This window comes from Oncorhynchus masou, chromosome 22 (assembly GCF_036934945.1).
Source record: "Oncorhynchus masou masou isolate Uvic2021 chromosome 22, UVic_Omas_1.1, whole genome shotgun sequence".
Taxonomy (NCBI): Eukaryota; Metazoa; Chordata; class Actinopteri; order Salmoniformes; family Salmonidae; genus Oncorhynchus; species Oncorhynchus masou.
In genome coordinates, this window is record NC_088233.1 from 40,549,973 (window position 1) to 40,573,551 (window position 23,579).

Genomic DNA, 23,579 nt, shown 5'->3' on the forward strand with positions numbered 1-23,579 from the left:
TTCCACAAGCTTCCCACAATACGTTGGGTGAATGTTGGCCCATTCCTCCTGACAGAGCTGCTGTAACTGAGTCAGGTTTCTAGGACTCCTTGCTCGCACACTCTTTTTCAGTTCTGCCCACAAATTTTCTATAGGATTTAGGTCAGGGCTTTGTGATGGCCACTCCAATACCTTGACTTTGTTGTCCGTCAGCCATTTTGCCACAACTTTGGAAGTATGCCTGGGGTCATTGTCCATTTGGAAGACCCGTTTGCGACCAAGCTTTAACTTCGTGACTGATGTCTTGAGATGTTGCTTCAATATATCCACGTAATTTTCCTTCCACGTGATGCTATCTATTTTGTGAAGTGCACCAGTCCCTCCTGCAGCAAAGCACCCCCACAACATGATGCTGCCACCCACGTGGGTCACGGTTGGGATGGTGTTCTTTGGTTTGCAAGCCTCTCCCTTTTTCCTCCAAACACAACAATGGTCATTATGGCCAAACAGTTCAATTTTTGTTTCATCAGACCAGAGGACATTTGGCCAAAAAGTACAATCTGGCATTTTTATGGCAGTGGCTTCTTCCTTGCTGAGCAGCCTTTCAGGTTATGTCGATATAGGACTCATTTTACTGTGGATATAGATACTTTTGTACCTGTTTGTTCCAGCATCTTCATAAGGTCCTTTGCTGTTGTTCTGGGATTGATTTGCACTTTTCGTACCAAAGTACGTTCATCTCTAGGAGACAGAACGCGTCTCCTTCCTGAGCGGTATGACGGCTGCGTGGTCCTATGGTGTTTATACTTGTGTACTATTGTTTGTACAGATGAACATGGTACCTTCAGGCATTTGGAAATTCCTCCCAAAGATGAACCAGACTTGTGGAGGTCTACCATTTTTTCTGAGGTCTTGGCTGATTTCTTTAAATGTATTTGGCTAAGGTGTATGTACTCTTCTGACTTCAAATGTATAATGCTTTACATTGAACCTTTATTTAACTAGAAAACTCAGTTAAGAACAAATTCTTATTTACAATGACGGCCTACCCCAGCCAAATCCGGACAACGCTGGGCCAATTGTGCACCGCCCTATGGGACTCCCAATCACAGCCGGATGTGATACAGCCTGGAATCAAACCAGGAACTGTAGTGACGCCTCTTGCACTGAGATGTGGTGCCTTAGACCGCTGCGCCACTCAGGAGCCCTCAAGCTGTTTAATCAGCTTCTTGATATGCCACACCTGTCAGGTGAATGGATTATCTTGGCGAAGGAGAAATGCTCACTAACAGGAATGTAAACAAATTTGTGCACAAGCCTTTTGTGTGCATGGAACATTGCTGGGATTTTTTATTTCAGCTCATGAAACATGGGACCAACAGTTTACATGTTGTGTATATATTTTTGTTCAGTGTACAAAGAAATTTCAATAGAAAAACACAACATAAAGCTAGTTTGCTCTCATTCCAGTTTCAATTTGAAGTGATTGTGTTTGCTGTCTAGTTGGCTACCTATCTCTTCTGAACAGTGGCATGGCGAGAGAACAAATGTTCTATGCCAGGCGAAAATGCACATCATTAGCTCATTGTTATGGATGTATTCCCCCCAAAATCACTAGCTAGCAATCAAGGGTTAAGAACACTGCCAGCCATCATGGCAACAGAACATTTACAATGAACGACTGGGTCGTGAGTCCATAGACTTACAACAAAAAGTCTTAACAACTGGATTGCGTCTATGGCAACCGAACCGATAGAACGAAGGACAAGCCGGCTTGGGTAGCAACCTTAGATTTGTGTCGGAACTGTACAGTTCATTGGGAAAGTATTCAGACCCCTTGACTTTTTCCACATTTTGTTATGTTGCAGCTGTTTTCTTCATACAATTTTTTAAATTATCAATCTACACACAATACCCCATAATGACAAAGGGAAAACAGGTTTTTAGAATTTTTTGCAAATGTATTAAAAATAAAAACAGAAATACCTTATTTACTTAAGTATTCAGACTCTTTGCCAAGAGTGTCGAAATTGAGGTAAGTTGTATCCTATAGGTCATCCTTGAGATGTTTCTGCAACTTGATTGGAGTCCACCTGTGGTAAATTCAATTGATTGGACATGATTTGGAAATGCACACACCTGTCTATGTAAGATCCCAAAGTTAACCGTGCATGTCAGAGCAAAAAGCCATGAGGTCAAAGGAATTGTCCGTAGAGCTCCGGGACAGAATTGTGTCAAGGCACAGATCTGGGGAAGGGTACCAAAAAAATTCTGCAGCATTGAAGGTCGCCAGGAACACAGTGGCCTCCATCATTCTTAAATGGCAAAAGTTTGGAACCACCAAGACTCATCCTAGAGCTGGCCGCCCGGCCAAACAGAGCAATCCTGTGTGGATGTGGGAGAACCTTCCAGAAGGACAACCATCTCTTCAGCACTCTACCAATCAGGCCTTTATGGTAGAGTGGCCAGACATAACTACTCCTCAGTAAAAGGCACATGACAGCCCGCTTGGAGTTTGCCAAAAGGCAACTAAAGGACTCTCGGACCATAAGAAACAAGATTCTCTGGTCTGATGAAACCAAGCTTGAAATCCTTAGCCTGAATGCCAAGCGTAATGTCTGGAGGAGACCTGGTACCATCCATACGGTGAATCATGGTGGTGGCAGCATCATGTTGTGGGGATGTTTTTCAGTGACAGGGACTGGGGGACTAATGAGGATCGAGGGAAAGATGAACGGAGCAAAGAATAGAAAGATCCTTGATGAAAACCTACTCCAGAGCGCTTAGGAAGGTGAAGGTTCACCTTCCATCATTACAACTACCCTAAGCACACAGCCAAGACAACCTAGGAGTGGCTTCGGGACACGTCTCAGAATGTCCTTGAGTTGCCCAGCCAGATTCCAGACTTGAACCCGATCGAACATCTCTGGAGAGACCTGGAAATAAATTCAGCAAAAAAAGGAATGTCCCATTTTCAGGACCCTGTCTTTCAAAGATAATTCGTAAAAATCCAAATAACTTCACAGATCTTCATTGTAAAGGGTTTAAACACTGTTTTCCATGCTTGTTCAATGAACCATAAAAAAATTAAAAAATGCACCTGTGGAACAGTCGTTAAGACCCTCACAGCTTACAGATGGTAGGCAATTAAGGTCACAGTTATAAAAACTTAGGACACTAAAGAGGCCTTTCTACTGACTCTGAAAAACACCAGACGAAAGATGCCCATAAACTGCAATGTCCGTACTGTGAGATACCTAAGACAGCACTACAGGGAGACAGGATTGAGAGCTGTTGCCAGCGTCCTCGCAGTGGCAGACCATGTGTAACAACACCTGCACGGGATCGGTACATCCAAACATCACACCTGAGGGACAGGTACAGGATGACAACAATAATAATAAAAAAACAATAATAACAATAACTGCCCGAGTTACACCAGGAATTCACAATTCCTCCATCGGTGCTCAGACTGTCCGCAATAGGCTGAGAGAGGCTGGACTGAAGGCTTGTAGGCCTGTTGTAAGACAGGTCCTCACCAGACATCACCGGCAACAACGTCGCCTATAGGCACAAACCCACTGTCGCTGGACCGGACAGGACTGGCAAAAAAATGATTTTCACTGACGAGTCGTGGTTTTGTCTCACCAGGGGTGATGGTCGGGTTTTGCGTTTATTGTTGAAAGAATGAGCCTTACACCGAGACCTGTACAGGGTCAATTTGGAGGTGGAGGGTCCGTCATGGTCTGGGGTGGTGTGTCACAACATCATCGGACTGAGCTTGTTGTCATTGCAGGCAATATTAACGCTGCACGTTACAGGGAAGACATCCTCCTCCCTCATGTGCTACCCTTCCTGCAGGCTCATCCTGACATGACCCTCCAGCATGACAATGCCACCAGCCATACTGCTTGTTCCTGCAAGACAGGAATGTCAGTGTTCTGCCATGGCCAGCGAAGAGCCCGGATCTCAATCCTATTGAGCACGTCTGGGACTTGTTGGATCAGAAGGTGAGGGTTAGGGCCATTCCCCCCAGAAATGTCCGGGAACTTGCAGGTGCGTTGGTGGAAGAGTGGGGTAACATCTCACAGCAAGAACTCGCAAGTCTGGTGCAGTCCACGAGGGGGAGATGCACTGCAGTACTTAATGCAGCTGGTGGCCACACCAGATACTGACTGTTACTTTTGATTTTGTCCCCACCCCCCTTTGTTCAGTGACACATTATTAAATTTCTGTTTGTCACGTCTGTGGAACTTGTTCAGTTTATGTCTCAGTTGTTGAATCTTGTTATGTAGCAGAAAAGTAGCTGCCATTATTTTTGTTTGACCTTTTGTTCTATTGACATTTCCTTGTGTATATATATATATACATAAAAAATATATAATGATCCATGATTTCGACTGGTAAAATATGATAAAATATGTCAATCTCTTCCTGACACGTTCATTTTCATTAGGACAGTGAAGATCGAATTTCAATATTGAAACAATGTTGCAAAAGTCGAGAGACAGACAGCAACATTTGTACAAACCCCTGTTGTTGCAAACCAAATGTTAGGCTAGAAGCAAGGCGAAATAATGTCTAGATACTTTTTACAGTGGAGATCAAGTTAATGATTTCAAGATGATTATTTTGAGTCAGGTTTATCATGCTAAACTGTTTTTTTAGTATAGCTTAGAACGCTTCTCAACCAATCGCAATGCTTGTTTTGACCAACCCGCTGAAGAACATGTATTGGCATATTTATGTTATTGAAAGCATACTCGTGAAGTGCGCGTGTGCAATAAGTCAATTCGCCATTGCACTCCTACTATAAACAACGTAATTTTTTGGAAACTTTGGCAAAGGGTATAGTCTACCAAACTTAGTCCACTCTGTTCGCAATAGATTTTAGTTTTGGGAACAGAAAACTGTATTGTGATCAAATATTTCATCGATGAGAGCATTTGCAGAATGTCGGCCAAAATTCCATCTCGTTCCATCTTCTCCCACTGCCGGCAACTGGGCTTCCCCTCACCGCCATATTTGGTAGTGAGGGGACGCCAGGCGGATGCTTCACAGTTATACATCCGGTGAAATTTCTTTATCATTGTTGTCATCTATGAGGTTAATGGCTAGCTAAATAGTATGTGTTGGGAAGGAGGATGTGTTTGACTGCGTGTCATGACATAGATTTTTAGCCCATACGTAGATCGTTAACTACTACGGTGTTAGCTACAAGAACAGAAGTTGGCTAAAAGTTGTGCATTTAGCCTCCTCCTGCCTGGGTGAGTGAGTTGGTCTTTGGCTAACGTTAGCTAGATGGCCGCTAGCTACTACGTTAAAACTAGGTAGCGAGTAGTGGCTAGACTACCTACGCTGGATTTGATGGTATCTATCCTGATTTGCAAACTGTTGCCGGTCTAGAAACGCTGGCCTGTTAGCTACACAATCAGCAACATGGACAGCTAGCTGTCGATTTAGCAAGCAGGCTAGTGTGATGAACCAGAATTGTAACACAGTGGACCTGTCTCTTAATTTCAGTAACGTAGCTACAGCCAAATGTGAAGTTAATTGTAGGAAGCACAATGTTGTTAGCTAGCTCATAGCTAACTCCCTAACTGTTGGCTTCTAGCTAAGTTAGCAGCTATCAAAATGACTGGTGGAAGAGGTCTGAAGACAGATGTTTGTTGAGTGTTCAGGAAACTTTTCTAGAAAAGATTAGATCAAATACTTCTCAGATACAGGAGCTTGTAAATTCAATTAGACTTTATTACAAAAGTAACAGAAGCTGAGCAATTCCATAGAAAAACTGCCTCATTCTTAGTGCTGGGCTTTTATACAGTTTTACCCTTACATAACATTGTCACTCCACTTTACGAATCATGTTATCTTACTTAGTTTCCATTCTCTTATTGGTTCAGATATTGGGGCATATATTATATTGGGGGTGTGACATGCATACCCCTTAGCTAATGTTCCTGTCCAAAGGTCTTTACAAGTTCAGGTTGATGTTGTCTGTGTGATTAACTCGTGTGTGTCCAGTAGCCTTCACCAGATCAGATATAGCCCAGACCAGTCACGTCTTGTTAGTTTACCTTGCCTCATCTACACAGATTCTGCTTACGTTTTGTTTTTACATGTCCAATGGCGAATTCGATGTTGATCCAGCTTTGTACACTCACATGGACTTCAGCCTTCATTCTGCTTACACATTTCTAATATTTAAACTTGTATCTATTTATTATTTATACTTCAAATAGAATAGCTACTGAGAATCATCAGATGACTGGAAAATCTCCTACAAAACAAATATCGTTAGCTAGTGTGGCTTGATGATGGGATGTTAAGGTTTATCCATATTGCCAATGCTCATTGGTAATAAATACACAAAGCCAGACATCCCTGGTGTTTTTCATACACATGTAACTAGTTAACTACTCTGTAAACTGTCCATTTGTGCAATGAAAGTTGGGTGGAGAATAGAGTGGAGTGAAATCTGTTCATCACATGATCACCACGTTGGCACGCATGCAGTGGACTATGGCGATTTGTTCAGCTAAGTGGTGTTTACATTTAGGGCAGAGCCAACAAGAGGTCTGAAAAGGTGTAACCATTATATCTTGAGGACAGCAATGGTGAGAGATTTTGTTTCTTGTGGAATGTATGCATGTTCCTTTTCTGGGTGTTTGACAATGGTATGATATTTGGGTTGGCTTCTTACTACTGTATAACATGATTACAGAATAGTCAACTGTCATCTTACTCTATAAACAGTGAGTGTCCTCAAGGATTTAACAATATTCTGGAATGCTAAAACCGCTGTGAGGGCCACGGAATTGTTGAACAACTGAATTTTATACAACACCGCATTCCAGCCGGTGTCTATACCACAAATTACCTCCGGCTAAATTTGTGAGTTAAAGTGACATTTTACTGTTCCATCTCACTGCGCAATCCACTGTCTCATCAGCCCAGCCAGGCAATTTATAAACTTGATCTCCACTATAAAAAGCATCTCGACATTATCACCTTTTATTTTAGACTAACATTTAGTTTTCAACAGCGGAGATTTGTATTAACCTTGTATTGCTGTAATGATCGAGACAGACAAGCAGACAGCGTTTCTTAGCCAGTCAATCATGAATCAACTGGCATAATTTTAATGTATATATACAAAGAAATAAAATAAGTCAAAATGAAGTGCAGGTAGTTTGCAGTCTTTCCAGCTTCAGTTTGAAGTGATTGTGTTAGCTAGCTCCTCTGAACAACAGTGTCTTGACGAGTGAGCACATTTTCTATGCCAGGTGAAATCGCGCCTTCATCACTAGCTCATTGTTATGGATGTATCCAAATATACGTGTATGATAGCCTATTTATGGTATCAGAATTGTGATGGTATCAGAAATAACTACGCTGCCCAGTACAATGGTGAAATATGTGTTCTGCTACAAGCATCTATCCCTCTGTCTATTCTTCGTTAACTAGGCTAGATCGAAAAATCATTATACATATCCTCAGATGTTACATGAAACTTGAACTATATCATCAATTTGTAACAGGCGATAGAATTTTAAAACAGTTGTATGTTTTGTAGTAATCCCACTAGATGCTGCTCATGAGTCAAACTTGCAATTGGTCTCTAAACAGCTCATGGCACAGACATTGGCTACCTGGAGCCAGAATCAAACATGTTTTTGTCTTTTTCGCTACAAATGTGAAACTTCACAATTCATTATTTTAATGGCAATGCGTGTCTTGAATAAAATTGAAATGGAAGTGATCCATCAACCATGGCTTTATGGAAGATAAAAGTACAACATTAAAATGCAAACACATGTCTGTAAATTATATGCAATTCTATGGGATGATGACAGCTGAAAATATCTTTAAGACCTTTTTCCATTTCTGTGCCCTCCTGTAGATGTTAGAGCTGTGATGGTGGTGTGTCCCCTGCCTTCATTGTGACTCGTGTCCACCACCTTCCTCTCCTTGCCCAGTGTGTGTGCCACCATTTCACCATGACCCTGCATCTTCTCCTCGTCCTGTCCCCTGTCCTTGGGCTCCTGGTGCTACCTTGTCTGTCATCCCATGTGGCCAGCCAGTTCAGCATTGTGGCCAGCCAGACAATGACAGAGCAAACCCATTGCTCTGAAGCATGTAAGTTTTGAATCAGAAAATCATCAAATCAGGTGTGTTGCCACAGGTGAAAAGTGAAAACACACCTAAATACTTTCTTTGCTCCAACTCTATTTGACTGAAAACATATCAAATATGTTCTGGTTGTGGAATGTACACCAGTCCACTAAAGCTCACCAATGTTTGATACAATGTCTGACTACTTCTCGTATAAACATTAGTCACTCATAACCTGAAGGAAGCTCTTATAGAAAAAGATAAGCTGCATGCATGCATGCTATCTACCTACCTACATCTCAAAGCTTACCTCTTGGATAAAGCAGGAACACTGCCGATATGGGAGTAGCCATAATGTTATTTTTTTTCCCCCAAATCACATCTTTCTACTGAAGGACATATAATTTCAAAGCAACCATGTGTTTCAGATTTAAGATGAAAGAGATTCTTAGGCCTTGCTGTGTTGTGTATGTGCCTGGCGCTGCTTTGGAGAGCCTTACCCCATGAGTGTAAAGGCTGCATTTACATAGACAGCCAAATTCAATGTATTTTTTTCCACTAATTTGTCTTTTTTTAATTTTGTCAATCACATCTCTTTAAATCAGATCTATTTTGGATCTTATTGTTTAAAAGACCAATTAATGGGGAAAAAAGATCAGAATTTGGCTGCCTGTGTAAACGCAGCCTTTGTCATGACAGGTTCTTCTTTAAATTAGATCTTACAATGCATTTGCTGCATAAATCTGACCAGACTCAGGTAGTGCAGCAAGAAGTATCGCTACATATAACCCAAAGGCAGTTATCTCCATGGGAGGAGTTAGTTGTAACTGGCCCAGCCTTCTTCCAGTTACACCACATGATCCACCCTAAACACGCGACAGGGTTTCCGAGAGGCAATGTGGGTTTGAAAAGTAGTAGGGCATGAAAACAAGGTCGCCATTACCATCTGGAAGCATGTAATGTGTGGTATGACAGAGAGCTATAAATACATAATCATTTAGCATTCCAGCTTAGAGACCTGTATGTTTGGGACACGTCATGCCCCTAGCATAGGGTGACCCCCTAGTAACTTAAGAGGAAGGGGAGTGAGGGGCCGTCTGCAACATTGATATTCTTACCCCCTCTCCCTGCTTTCCTCAACTTCCAACACTCCCCACTCTTTTCCCGTCCCATTTGGAACAGCTGGGGAATCATTAAAAACACAAAGCATCTGGCCTTCCAGTTTGCCATCACTGACCAGGAATGGCTCTCTAGGACAAACTTTTTTTCTCTCTCTTCTTGCTCGATCATCATTTTACCTGAAGATTTTAACCACAAAGGAGTTTTGATTCCTCGGCGCCTAGCAGCAGCTTTAAAATAAAGCAGGAGAGGAGACAGACTTGAGGTCGCACAACTCGCTCTGCCTCCTCTCACATTGACTCCCCGGTGGGGCCGGCTCCTCTCCTCTGTGCAGGCCCAGGGCCGCCTCCCTCTTCTGCTTTTCCCCACCTGTTATCCTCATCAGTAGGTCTGCTCTGCAGTGGGAAGAGAGCCATCAGGCGTGCATGGCTGGATGTTGATGCAGAGGTGTGTAACTGAGAGGATAGCTCCAGCACACGAGTTTGGAAGGGATCAAAGGAGGCGTAAACAGGCCTGTTTTTCTCCCATCTGTTTCTGTAATGGATCCCAGATCTCCTGATAAACACGGACGGTGGTTGCTGAGACTGTTTTTACTCTATTTTTCAGTACTACTCTTATTTCATTCCACGCTGACAACCTTAGTCCCTGTGGTGAACATTTTGAAAAGAATTCCCAGGGGTTTTTGCGGCAACTTTTGGGGAGACATGTTTGGATAACTCCTGAAGTGTTATTTGTTGACCAGCTATATTTATGTTGCCTGCATAACTATGCTCTTGGTATGTTCCATTCCTCAGTCTTGAGTTAATATACGGTACCAGTCCAAAGTTCAGACAAGCTTACTCATTCCAGGGTTTTTCTTTTTATTGACTATTTTCAACATTGTAGAATAATACTGAAGACATCAAAACTATGAAATAATACAAATGGAATCATGTAGTAACCAAAACAGTATAATTGAGATTCAAAGTAGCCAGTCTTTGCCTTGATGACAGCTTTGCACACTCCTGGCCTTCTATCAACCAGGGACTTTTTACCAGGATTAAATGTCAGGAATTGTTAAATACTGAGTTTAAATGTATTTGGCTAAGGTGTATGTAAACCTCTGACTTCAACTGTATATATATATTTTTTATTAAGGAATTTCTTAATGCGTTTGAGCCAATCAGTTGTGTTGTCAAAGTAGGGTTGGTATACAAAATATAGCTGTATTTGGTAAAAAGACCAAGTCCATATTATGGCAAGAACAACTTAAATAAGCAAAGAGGAATGACAAGTCCATCATTACTTTAAGACATGGTCAGTCAATACGGAACATTTGAAGAACTTTGAAAGTTTCTTCAATTGCAGTTGCAAAAACCACCAAGCGCTATGATGAAACTGGCTCTCATGAGAACCGCCACATGAAAGGAAGACCCAGAGTTACCTCTGTTGCAGAGGATAAGTATGTTAGTTACCAGTTTTGTAGTGATTCATATGTTGATGATGTAAATAATATTTGCTGGTCTGGTGTGTGATGAGGAGCAACCAGATGCTGCACATGACTCACTTATGAAACTACTTATTCCAGTTACCAATTAGCACGCACCCATTTAAGAAAATTACTGTACACTTTTAAGTCCCCTTGTATTGATGAGGAATTGAAAAATTGTATGGTTGAGGGATCAGGTAAAAGGTATGGCAATTAAGTCTGGCAGCCCAACTGATTGGAAAACGTACTGCAAATTGAGAAACCATGTGACGAAACTACACTATGAAAGAATGAATGATAGTAAAAGCTTTGGGGCACCTTCAATTAAATTTAGGTGGCAAAAATTCATTCATTGAATCAGATGGCATTCATCACAAAGCCCACTGATATTGCAAACTGCTTTTATGACTTTTTCATTGGCAAGGTAAGCAAACGTAGGGATGACATGGCAGCAACAAACGCTGACAGTACACATCCAAGTATATCGGACCAAATTATGAATGACAAGAAATGTACTTTTGCATTCTGTAAAGTCAGTGAGGAAGAGGTGAAGAGAAAATTGTCTTATCAACAATGACAAGCCACCAGGGTCTGACAATCTGGATAGAAAATTACTGAGGATGATAGCAGATGATATTACCACTCCTATTTGCCACATCTTCTTTTTAAGCCTACTATAGAGAATGTGCCCTCGGGCCTGGAGGGAAGCAAAAGTAATTCCCCTACCCAAAAATAGTAAAGCCCCCTTTACTGGCTCAAATAGCTGACCAATCAGCCTGTTTCCAACCCTTACTATCTTCTGGGAAAAAACTTGTTTAACCAGATACAATGCTATTTCACAGTAAACAAATTGACGACAGAATTTCAGTATGCTTATAGGGGAGGACACTAAACAAGCACAGCACTTACACAAATGACTGATGGAAGGAGAGAAATTGATGATAAAATTATGGGGGGGCTGTCTTGTTAGACTTCAGTGCAGCTTTGGACATTATCGATCATAGTCTGCTGCTGAAAAGACATATGTGTTATGACTTTACATCCCCTGCTATGATGTGGATAAAGAGTTACTTGTCTAACAGAACACAGAGGGTGTTCTTTAATGGGAGCCTCTCAAATATAATCTAGTTAGAATCAGGAATTCCCCAGGGTAGCTATTTAGGCCCCTTGCTTTTTTATTTTTTTATTTTTACTAATGACATGCCACTGACTTTGAGTAAAGCCAGAGTGTCTATATATGCGGATGACTCAACACTATACATGTCAGCTACTACAGTGACTGAAATGACTGCAACACTCAACAAAGAGCTGCAGTTAGTTTCAGAGTAGGTAGCAAGGAATAGGTTAGCCCTAAATATTTCTAAAACTTAAAGCATTGTATTTGGAACAAAACACTCGCTAAATTACCACATTATTTATTACAAGATTTAGTAAGTTTATATGACTGAACTGCTTGGAGTAACCCTAGATTGTAAACTGTCATGGTTAAAGCATATTGATGCAGTAGTAGCAAAGATGGGGACAAGTCTGTCTAATAATGCAATGCTATGCCTTCTTAACGACATCAACAAGGCAGGTCCCACAGGCCCTAGTTTTGTCACACCTTGACTAATGTTCTGTCGTGTGGTCAGGTGCCACAAAAAAGCACTTAAGAAAATTGCAATTGGCTCAGAACAGGGCAGCACGGCTGGCCCTTGGATGTACACAGAGAGCTAATATTAATAATATGCATGTCAATGTCTCCTGGCTGAAAGTCAAGGAGAGATTGACTTCATCACTACTTTTATTTATGAGAGGTATTGACATGTTGAATGCACCGAGCTGTCTGTCTAAACTACTGGCTCACAGCTCGGACACCCATGCACACCCCACAAGACATGTCACAAGAGGTCTCTTCACAGTCCCCAAGTCCAGAACAGACTATGAGAGGCACAAAAGAAATCAGCCAAGACATCATCAGAATTTTTTGTTGTTGACCTTCACTAGTCTGGTTCATCCTTAGGAGCAATTTCCAAATGCCTGAAGGTACCAGGTTCATCTGTACAAACAATAGTACGCAAGTATAAACACCATGGGACCAGGCGGCCATCATACCGCTCAAGAAGGAGACGCATTCTGTCTCCTAGAGATGAGCGTACTTTGGTGAGAAAAGTGCAAATCAATTCCAGAACAACAGCAAAGGACCTTGTGAAGATGCTGGAGGAAATGGGTACAAAAGTATCTATATTCACAGTAAAACTAATCCTATATCGACATAGCCCGAAAGGCTGCTCAGCAAGGAAGAAGCCACTGCTCCAAAACCACCATTAAAAAAGCCAGACCACAGTTTGCAACTGCACATGGGGGCGAAGATCATACTTATTGGAGAAATGCCCTCTGCTCTGAAGAAACAAAAATTGAAATGTTTGGCCATAATGACCATTGTTGTTTTTGGAGGAAAAAGGGAGAGGCTTGCAATCTGTGAAGCAAGGGGTGGCAGCATTATGTTGTGGGGGTGCTTTGCTGCAGGAGGGACTGATGCGCTTCACAAAATAGATGGCATCATGAGGGAGGACAATGATGTCGATATATTGAAGCAATTTCAAGAGTAGGTGAACGGATGATCTCCACATGTGTGGTTCCCACCGTGAAGCATGGAGGAGGAGGTGTGGGGGTGCTTTGCTGGTGACACTGTCAGTGATTTATTTAGAATTCAAGGCACACTTAACCAGCATGGCTATCACAGCGTTCTGCAGCGATACACCATCCCATCTGGTTTGCACTATTATTTGTTTTTCAACGGGACAATGACCCAACACACCTCCAGGCTATGTAATGGCTATTTGACCAAGAAGGAGCGTGATGGAGTGCTGCATCAGATGACCTGGCCTCCACAATCACCCGACCTCAACCCAATTGAGATGGTTTGGGAGGAGTTGGACCGCAGAGTGAAGGAAAAGCAGCCAACAGGTGCTCAGCATATGTGGAAGCTCCTTCGAGACTGTTGGAAAGGCATTCCTCATGATGCTGGTTGAGAAAATGTCAAGCGTGTGCAAAGCTGTCAAGGCGACTTTGATGAATCTCAAATATAAAATACATTTTTGTTTTGTTTAACTTTTTTTTATTTTTTTGGGTCACCACATGATTCCATATGTGTTATTTCATAGTTTTGATGTCTTCACTATTCTACAATGTAGAAAATAGTCAAAACTCATAGGTGTGTCAACTTGACTGGTACAATTTCTGGCTTAATATTGGATATGATTTTGACTGAATGTAAGTTTACATTTTTTGTGTGTGTTTTATTCCACAGGCTCACTCAATATGACATGTGATCATGCTGTCTTTTGGAAAGAGAAGTCCACCTGCTTTTTCTTGACATGTCCAAATTGCACCAACTGTAGCAGTATCGCCATCGCTGACCTGATAAGGGAACAAGGTGTGTACACAATGCTTGGGTGGAGAATGTTTATTAGCTTCTTATTACCAATATGAATATTTTTTGTTGATTAATCTAGGTACTGAATCTTTTGGTTTCCAAGGGTTGTAAATTAACCATCAACTTTGTGATTGAAATGCATGTCGTGTAATGCCTTTACATTTGTCACAGTATTTTAAATCTGTTTTTCCGCCCCCCAGAAACAGACATCAGTGTTTTTAAGAGAGACGCTAAACATGTCACTCAGTCTTCAAGTTCCGTAACTCCGTCAGAAAGCCAACATAAGAACTCTACTGCGCATAAATTGACAGTCAGTAATAATACCAATCAAACTACACAAAACTCTGCCCTCAATGAGACTGGCTCTACCTCACAGCACAGCGATGCTGGTCAGGCTCCAACTGCTGGAGACTCTCCTGATGTCTTAACTGCATCTACCATGAATGCAGCACCTTTGCCAGCTCCCGAGAATGACACAGCAACTACACTATCTGAGACATCCCACAAGTCAAAGGTCCAAAGTCCAGTAACAACCACAGCCACTTCAGTAAAGCTGGAATCTATTACTGTTATCACTCCACCAGCCATCACACAGATAATGACAATAACGGAATCAGAAACCACAGCAACCACCACTATGACTACTACCACCACAACAGCAATGCCATCTACTACCAATACCACCACAACAGCAATGCCATCTACTACCAATACCACCACAACACAACCAACTACCACCAAAACAACAATACCAACAACTGCCACCACAATAAAAACAACAGCATTACCGTCAACTACCACTCCAAAAACAACCACCACCGCAGACACGCCTACAGATAAGGAGAAGAAGCCGTCACCAACCATTCCGGAGGCCGCCAGCTCTCAAGCTACCTCCGGAAATACCATGGTTCCTTCAACCGCCACTGCTGAGGTCAGCACAAAAAGGCTGGACGACGACACCAACAGAGCCATTATAGATGTTGTTGCCGGCGAGATTCTGACTCGCCAGTTGGTGGACACAAGCGCTCTATTGGCTGTTCTGTTGTTTGGCCTCCTCTTCTTCCTAGTTACAGTTGTTCTCTTCCTCACACAAGCCTATAAGAGTTACAGGAGGAAAGACTACAACCAGGTGGACTATCTCATCAATGGAATGTATTCTGATTCAGGTGTTTAAAAGTGATAGTTGAGTGTTTACATTTCAACGTGGTTCGGTTATTTCTATTTTTACATTTTCTTTATCGGAAAGGGTTAATAACATACATGAGTTAAGAGATTGTCAATGTTGCAGCAGCCTTTTCCCTAGTATTGTGTAACATTTCTGTCTTAAAGGTACTCCAGCATACAGAGATTATTCAAATATAAGTTGCCCCTGCTGTTGTATCACCACATTGGTTTGTTAGTCCTATATTTTTATGTCTAACATTTCTATGCAGATTAGTATTCCACCTCAAACCAATAGGATTATGGCCATAGACTGTTAAGTGTTCTGTTTAAAAAAAAATGGTGAATATCATTCTGAGTTCTGTGGAAAAGGGGCTGAAAAGGTTTATTGTTGTAGCTTTATTTACATCTCTGGTATTTAATTTATTGTACTTTTTCACTTGTATGTATCCATTGCTTTGTGTACGTTTTTGTACATTTTTTTTCATGCTATTTACCTTTGTTCACAACTTGCATGTTTCCTTTGTTTACCATTCCTGTCCTTGGATTAAGATTGAAGGCCAAAATGATCACTGTAGCACTGAAGCACATTAACGTTAAAGCCAAGGGAATTGTCTAGCCATTTATGAACTCCATTCCATGACGAAGAAGAAGAAGGAACGGTTATATGATAACCAAGAGAGACTTTCCAATGTGGAGGAACTTCTGTCAAGGTTGGAAACGGGTCTGAAGGCCTGTTATGTGCCAATTTAAATCTTACTAATGTGCTATGAGATGTTATTTCCAGTAAAGTAAACACTTAAGAATGAAATCGATTTTTCTTTCAAACACCCCCCCCCCCCCCCAAAAAAAAAGTTCTGTAATGTCAGTAAGGATTAATCAGCGCTTCAGTGAGATGCATTAGTAGTCTTTAATTCTCTCAACTCTTGTAAGACTCTTAACATGTCTGCACGACTGTGTATATGCTGTGTTTCAGTGTTTTTAGAAGGGCATATCAATCAGCTGGGGGTGTAACAACAGTAATGGCTTCCTGGGAATAATGATGCACATGTAATGTGTGTTTTTGTAGCGAAGGTTTGAAGGTCTGGACTTAGGAATGAATTGGCAGAGAAGAAAGTGAGCGTGGAGGTGGTCTGACACATTTACAAAGCACACGCCAGGGCAGCATTTATTTTGAGGGGGGAAAAAGCTGAAAAGGGAGAACATGGATTCCATTAGAGTAACATTTAGGAGAGAACTGCCTTGAGGTGCCAAAGGTTGTTAAGTTATGTTTCTCGTTTGCTTCTCTGCTGACTTCTCTCTTCATGCCAATGCTTTCTAAAAGTTCTTGTTCAAACAACCGTTACTGTGGACTTGATCCCCGTTCTCCACACAGTTTTCCAGTGAAAGTCCTGGTCCACACAGGGTCTAGTTTCTCAGTTTCTGAGTATATTTGGCCAAAAAACAGCCTTTTTGCCTCATGCAACATCACTGCCAAAGAACATTGCTTTTAGTAGAAAAATAACTAACAATTGGTTACTACAGTATCTGCCATACCCCAATATATTGCTGCCAATATGCATATATTTGGTTTTCTTCAGTGTTTGGGAATGTTCTATTTGCTCTAGTTGTGGGTGTTTTGTTCTCAGTATTGCGCTGTAACTGTAAAACCATAGAGCTCAGGAAATCAGAGCCTCCAGTACATGCATCTGCAATATCTGCAATATGAATACCTGGTAAGAAGCTGGTAGCTAGGGGTTTAGTGATAAGCTCACTGACATGATGCCTGTATAAGCCTTTTGTTTTGAGAGGGCCTGTCCCTCATGGACTTCATTACTGTGTGAGGGGTATTTGTTACACTGAGGCGTGGGTATATTACTGCAAACCCAATATTTATAAGCAACAAAGACCAATGGAAAGGCAGATTTTGTATTTATTTGTGGATAGGGCCCAGTGGATCAAAGGGAATGCCACAGGCTATATGGTGCAGGTGACTGTAAAAGCAGCATATTTCTCTGGGCTGGGAATGGTTTCCTGCCTCACTCACACGCACTGAGAGGGACATATGCTTCTACTTTCCCTCTTTCGAGTTCAGGCCAGTTGGAGAACCTTAGCATTCAACCAGAGGAGTGCTTTTTCTGCCAGGTCTATGGCCTAATCCTGTTTGCAGTGCCTGGAGTCTTGTGAAAGAGCGAAGAGCAAATGGTTTCTCATAAAAGTACTTTTCTGTTATTGCATTATATATAATATGGAGAACATGGGTAGAAGTAACCTAGTAGTGACCAAGTGCGTGTGCCTTGTTCAAAATGCCTTGTTTACATTCTGTGGCCTCAGACACATTATGGGCTAAGTGCAGTGTCAGCTAAGCAAATCAAAGTCCAATGGGCATTTGGAGACTGATAGAGATAGATAATATAGGTTAATCTAATAGTAAAGGGTTATTCATGCCAAATATCCTCTGTGCTGATGCAGTATAGCCTACTGGCCATTTTCTGTAAGGAAGTGTATACCCTTCTATAGCCTACTTTTCTTGAGGAGCAGATGTTGTAGAGAAATCATCCTGCACTGGACCAAGATGGACTCACTGTCACTGATGTTTTGACATCCACTGTAGCCTACACAATATATTTTAAAGGTCAAAATTATTCTCACTGTCACATAAAAATCTACTACATTATCTTTGATTCTAAGCCTAAAAACACCAATTGTTTCTATACAAGCTACGTTTGTATGCTACTTTATATGAAGTAAGATATTTGACGGACACTTTATAGAAACGTAGCTTGATATGGAAGTATATTTATTGGAGCAGTCAGGTGATTTTAAAAAAAATCAAGTTTTACATTACAAAGAAATTACAAAGAAAAGGAAATGAGCTCAAAGTGGTTTTAATGTAGGAAATTTGTACCCAATTATTCCCATGCATATATAGAGTAGCATTATAGTGATCACATCCAAATGTAATCAAGATTTGAAATTATTATGTTTTGTACTATATCTGTTTGCGCTTCTTGCGGTCAATATGCAGTACACATTATTTATAATTATGTTCCTGGTCGGCTCCCGACCTGCGGATCAAGAAACCGAATGTAATTGGGCACCCCTGGCACAAATCACAGATGATCCATTACATGGAGCAGATACTCCAGTGTACACTGTAACAATGAAAATAAACGTCTTCAAAAATGGAAGGCAGTCGGGAGGCAAGATCAGGTGGGACCATTCTAGCCAATGAGAGGGCAGATACGCTTGTGAACAACAGACATAAGTCCGATATAAAGTGTTATTTCTCAAAGTTGCCGGGATGTCAAGTGTCCTACTTATATCAGTACAATTGTAAGAAACTACGCATTACGAAACTTATGTTCGATCAAATAAGCCACACGTTGCAAATAAGCCGTTACATTTTTTTGTCAGCCAAATTCGGCATTCATTGACCTCCATACCAAAACTCCTCGCTTGGTGAGCGGAAAAAACGCCACCTGCTAGAGAAGATAGATATTGTGCCCAGTTACTCCTCTCGCTTTGCCTCTTCCTCTCTGCATAAAGTAACTGTATGTCTAGTGACGTCATCTAATTTCCGTTTCCATTCTCGTCAGTGCCTCTGCCTATTAAGGCAGACTGGAGTAGCTTTCCAACAAGAGTATAAAAAGTATCGATTAAGACTCCAGCTCGGATTTTTAACTTTCTTTTGCACAAATAACCCGAATAATGGAGTCGGGGTTATGGAATTAAAGCCACGACCACTAGCAATGGACGTTCTCCTTGTGGAATTACTGTTTTATAGCAGCTTGCTCTCTCTGGTTCGTGGTAAGTAGCGTGTTTCTGCTCGGACTCTGCAAAGTTCTGGGAAGCAATGTGGCTATAGCTACGTGATATGTGAATGTATCTCGCTAGAGGTCGGTAGTTATAGTAGCCATAAGTTTATATTTTTAGAGTTTAATAGACTCTAGCATGTCTTGGCGTGTATTTTCTTTTAAATATTATACGTTTGAGTCTTTTCTTTCCAAGTTGGATACTGACTGTGTGGCAAGACAATCGCAGGAGTTCACTCAAGCCGAAACTGTCTCTTGCTTTCACAATGTATCAGCAATAGTGAAACGTTCAAAACCCCAAATATGAAATTAGACATGTTATTCTGCGCAACTTTACTTCATTATTGAGGGGAACTGCAAAAGTTCATTTTAGAGCCTATACTCCGAGGCCTCAATGTACTGCGATTGATCGCCGGTGTCGGGTGTCATTTGGGAGTCCTTGATTTTTCTGCTTGTAAGTGCGAGAAAGTTTTTTTCAAAAACTTTTTGAAGTAGCTAACCACAAATACCCAATGAGATGGTTGAGACAGTTTTTTTTTTCTGAAGGTGCCCAAAAAAATCCTTAACCAATGAATAGGCAAACATATATTTTGTAAGATGGATCGTCAAACCTTTAACAAAATGCATTTGACCATTGTACTTAAATATTTTTGTAAATACTAGAAATCACACAAAAACATCTCTAAAAGTCTACAAGTGGGTTTAGTTCTAAATATGTTCTTTTTTAGTGTGTACGTTATTAGCCAGCTGTTTCCAATAGGTTGACAAGGGCTGAATGGAATATATATATAGATTCAGTTATTAGTTCACCTTTTATCGAATATAGGCTGGCTATGCCTAGAAATAAATCAATACAATATTTCTGTATGCAGTTTAGCATGATTGTACACAATATGAGTTTGAAAGAAGTAGAAAGGGTATCTTTTTGGGTTTTATGGCCATTCTTTTAAATGGAAAATGGCAGATTAATGCCCACTGAATTTTTAAAATCCTTTTCCCCAGCATTGATTTGGGCAAGTTATCATATACAGTGCCTTCAGACCCTGGACTTTTCCCACATTTTGTTGTTTTCCAGCCTGAATTGAACATGTATTAAATTCAGATTGTGTGCCACTTATCTACATACAATAACCCACAATGTCAAAGTGGAATTTGTTTTGAGATTTATGTTTATAGTTAAAAGCGTTAATGTCTTGAGTCAAAAGTATTCAATCCCTTTTCTAATGGCAAGCCTAAATATGTTCTGGAGTAAAAATGTGCTCAACAAGTCACATAATAAGTTGCATAGACTCACACTGTGCAATAATAGTGTTTAACATGATTTTTGAATGACTACCTCATCTCTTTACCCCACACATACAATTACCTGTAAAGGTCCCTCAGTCGAGATGTGAATTTCAAACGCAGATTCAATCACAAAAACCAGGGTGCTTTTACAATGCCTCGCAAAGAAGTGCACCTATTGGTAGTTGGGTAAAGTGTTTGTTTTGTTGTATTTTTATAAAGCAGACACTGAATATCCTTTTGACCATGGTGAAGTTATTAATTACACTTTGGATGGTGTATCAATAGATGCAGTCACTACAAAGATACAGGCGTCCTTCCTGTTTCAGTTGCCGGAGAGGAAGAAAGCTGCTCAGGGATTGCACCATGAGGCCAATGGTGACTTTAAAACAGATTAATGGCTGTGATAGGAGAACTGATGATGGATTCAACAGCATTATAGTTACTTCACTATACTAAACTAAGTGACTGACTGAAAAATATTCCAAAACATACATCCTGTTTTGCACTAAAGTAATACTGCAAAAAAATGTGTCGAAGATATTACCTTTTGTCCTGAATGCAAAGCATTATGTTTGGGGCAAATCCAACACATTGAGCACAGCTCTTCATATTTTCAAGCATGGGGTTGGCTGCATCATGTTATGGATATGCTCTTTATCGGCAAGGACTAGGGAGGGTTTTTTTTGTATAAAAAGAGACTGAATGGAGCTGAGCGCAGGCAAATTCCTAGAGGAAAACCTGGTTGTCTGCTTTCCAACATGAGTCTTCTACTTTGCCATGATAATATTTTGTGTTGATTATAATTAAATCTAAGAGGTGTGAATACTTTATGAAGGCACTGTAATCCTATATTACCCTCTGACTAGTATCAATCAAAAATAAACCCATTATTTTATGTGTGATTGTGTTCATTTAAATTACGCTCACATTATACATCCAAGGTAAGATTAAGCCCTTTAGTCACTTCAGTGTTTAAAATGTAAAAACTAAGTTTGGCCATGTTCAGTAACTGTTGCTTTCTTGTGACTGCATATCGTAAATCAATCCCTTCAGATCTATTTTTCCAATAGATCTCAGTTTTGGCTAATTGTTCTGCTGTGAAAATAAAGCCCTGCAGTGTATGGGAAGATTTGCACGACTTGAGGCGTGAATGTTATTCCATTCCATGGGTGAAGAATGTAGTCTATAGATTTAATCTTTTTCACACATCAGTTTTTGAAATATGAGTAGGTTTTTGTTTAATTTCAGCTGGGGATGCGGAGAGGACGTTTAGCTGAAGTCTGTACACTGTAACATGCAGTCTAGATTCCCCATGGGTCCCCCACTCCCTTTTCCTTAACACCTACTCTTCCTCACAACCTCGGACACCACACACAGCACGGCACTCTGATAAGGCTTTGGAGCCAGGGAGCTGTTCTTCCTCCCAACCAGAACAAGAAAATAAGTGGGAGGGAATCACTTCTCAAGCTGAGCACAGTGCTAGAGCAATGGAGGCTTTCTGCCTTCCTTCCTTTCAGGACACTTCTGAAGCTCGTAGACACCCCCTTCCCGTCACCCCCTGTCTCTCCTCCCAGTGGAGGGCCAGCTAATCCTGGTGACAAGCTCAGACTCCTCAGCTGTTCCTTTGTGCTCCCTCTTCCACAAATGATCCAGGTGTTCCTAACTCACCCCCTTTTCAAATGACTGACTGGAAAAGCTGGTATGATGCAATGTTGATAAGTCATTTGAACTGGCAGAGAGAAATGGCAGGGCAGCTATTGACTTAGTTAGACTTACTAAGAAATAGGTTTAGGTTTTTTGGACCCTGTGCAAAAGTAAAACAGCGCAGACTCTTGTATGCATCGTATCCCAAGCTGTGTGCCCTTGAGCAGAATTGAGTTTCTTATTCAGGTAGGCTACTTACTATCTGACTAGCTGTACTTTCCTCCCATTTTGAGCCATCTTTTTTCAAAGCTTTAAGTGTAAAATTCATGAGAGGCATAGTGCATTTAAGTTTCTGAACCCTATATTTTTATATACCCAGACTTAATTTCTCTCTTCACGGTGGGCCCATCTTCGGAGAGTGCATTTCTCCTGAGTGCCAGAGCTTTCATTGTGCGTTTTCAAGGAAGTTTCCAGGTTCCTCCTGCTGTTTTATACAGATGGAAAGTTCTTCATTGAGTGTTGCTGAGAAAGAAAATTAAATACTGTCGAGGGGGGACAGAAACATAAGCTTTGAAGATGGACCTGAACAGGGACTAGCACTATAGTGTTTTTGTTTAGGGTCAGCCATTTTGCTCTACACTAGCCTTCCAGTGTATAGAGTTGCTGATTGCCTCACCGGCAAGATATTTTTCAAGGTTGTTAAACTATATCCTTATAGCTACAGCCCCAAATGAAAATGTGGTCTATAGGCTGTTCGTTTCTATGTCTGTATTAGCTGGCTTGATAATCCAACTGTTGGAGCCACTTGACCATGATGATAGGCAAATAAGGAACCACATTCTTGTCAGTGAAGGATCGTGCCTGGGAGCCAGTCATGGATGTTTAGGAAAGAGCTGGCATTGTTTGGTAGACTGGCTTCTGGCCCTGCCTCTTGGGATTGTGCATTTGGGGCAGAGACCTAGAGCGACTGCTTTGCAGCATGTGGAGTGGACAGGCCTCTGCTCAGATCTCATAAAAAGTGCAGCTGTTGAGTTTTGTAATCCCCACTGTTATGTATCCACTGGGGGCTGAGGTGTCAAGAATCCTCCCTGATGGCTTTCGGTGGTCCCTCGCTCTCTCTCTGGGCCTCCACATTCTGCTATCTTTTTAGGAATGCCTTTGGATTACCAATGGGGCGTATTTGTTTTCAACACTCCAATGTCCAATACACACGGCCACTTACTTCCAAGCTACATCCTTGAGATCTCATAATAAGTATGTAGTCTACTTGTTGTTTGCCACATGTTGACGAGGCCTAGTTTCGAGAGACTTTCTCTGATTGTGGCATTTTTGTAGCCGAGTTCTCCGTACCTTTAGGCAGTGATGGTGTTCTGTTCCTCTCCAGGTCCTCTGTTCCCCTCCAGGTCACAACTCTATTGACCTATGAACCTTGTGATTCAGAGAAAGAAAGAGACGCACATGGCCTTATGGGAGAATTAGGCCGTGGCTTTAAAGCTTCTTCTCCATCTTTATTTCTCCACTAGTACCAGTGTGATAGCCATCTTCTGTATTTCTCACTGTCTAACATGTGCACATAAAATCATGGTCTAAGGAA

At 41.2% G+C, this 23,579-nt stretch overlaps 1 protein-coding gene and 1 long non-coding RNA gene across 2 annotated transcripts in view; both read left to right on the forward strand.

Moving 5' to 3' along the window:
* The first annotated feature begins 5,061 nt into the window (after positions 1 to 5,061).
* Positions 5,062 to 15,095, forward strand: LOC135509498 (uncharacterized). The gene is made up of 4 exons (XR_010450938.1): positions 5,062 to 5,246; positions 7,883 to 8,118; positions 13,974 to 14,099; positions 14,300 to 15,095. It is a non-coding gene; the product is annotated as an uncharacterized LOC135509498 (long non-coding RNA).
* A 3,718-nt stretch (positions 15,096 to 18,813) lies between these two features.
* The window catches only part of LOC135509499 (low-density lipoprotein receptor-related protein 5-like), a 64,250-nt gene continuing 59,484 nt past the window's right edge, over positions 18,814 to 23,579 (forward strand). Inside the window, exon 1 of the mRNA XM_064930219.1 lies at positions 18,814 to 19,049. Within this exon, the coding sequence (XP_064786291.1) occupies positions 18,965 to 19,049 (85 nt within the window). The 5' untranslated portion in view covers positions 18,814 to 18,964. The remainder of the gene's footprint in view (positions 19,050 to 23,579) is intronic.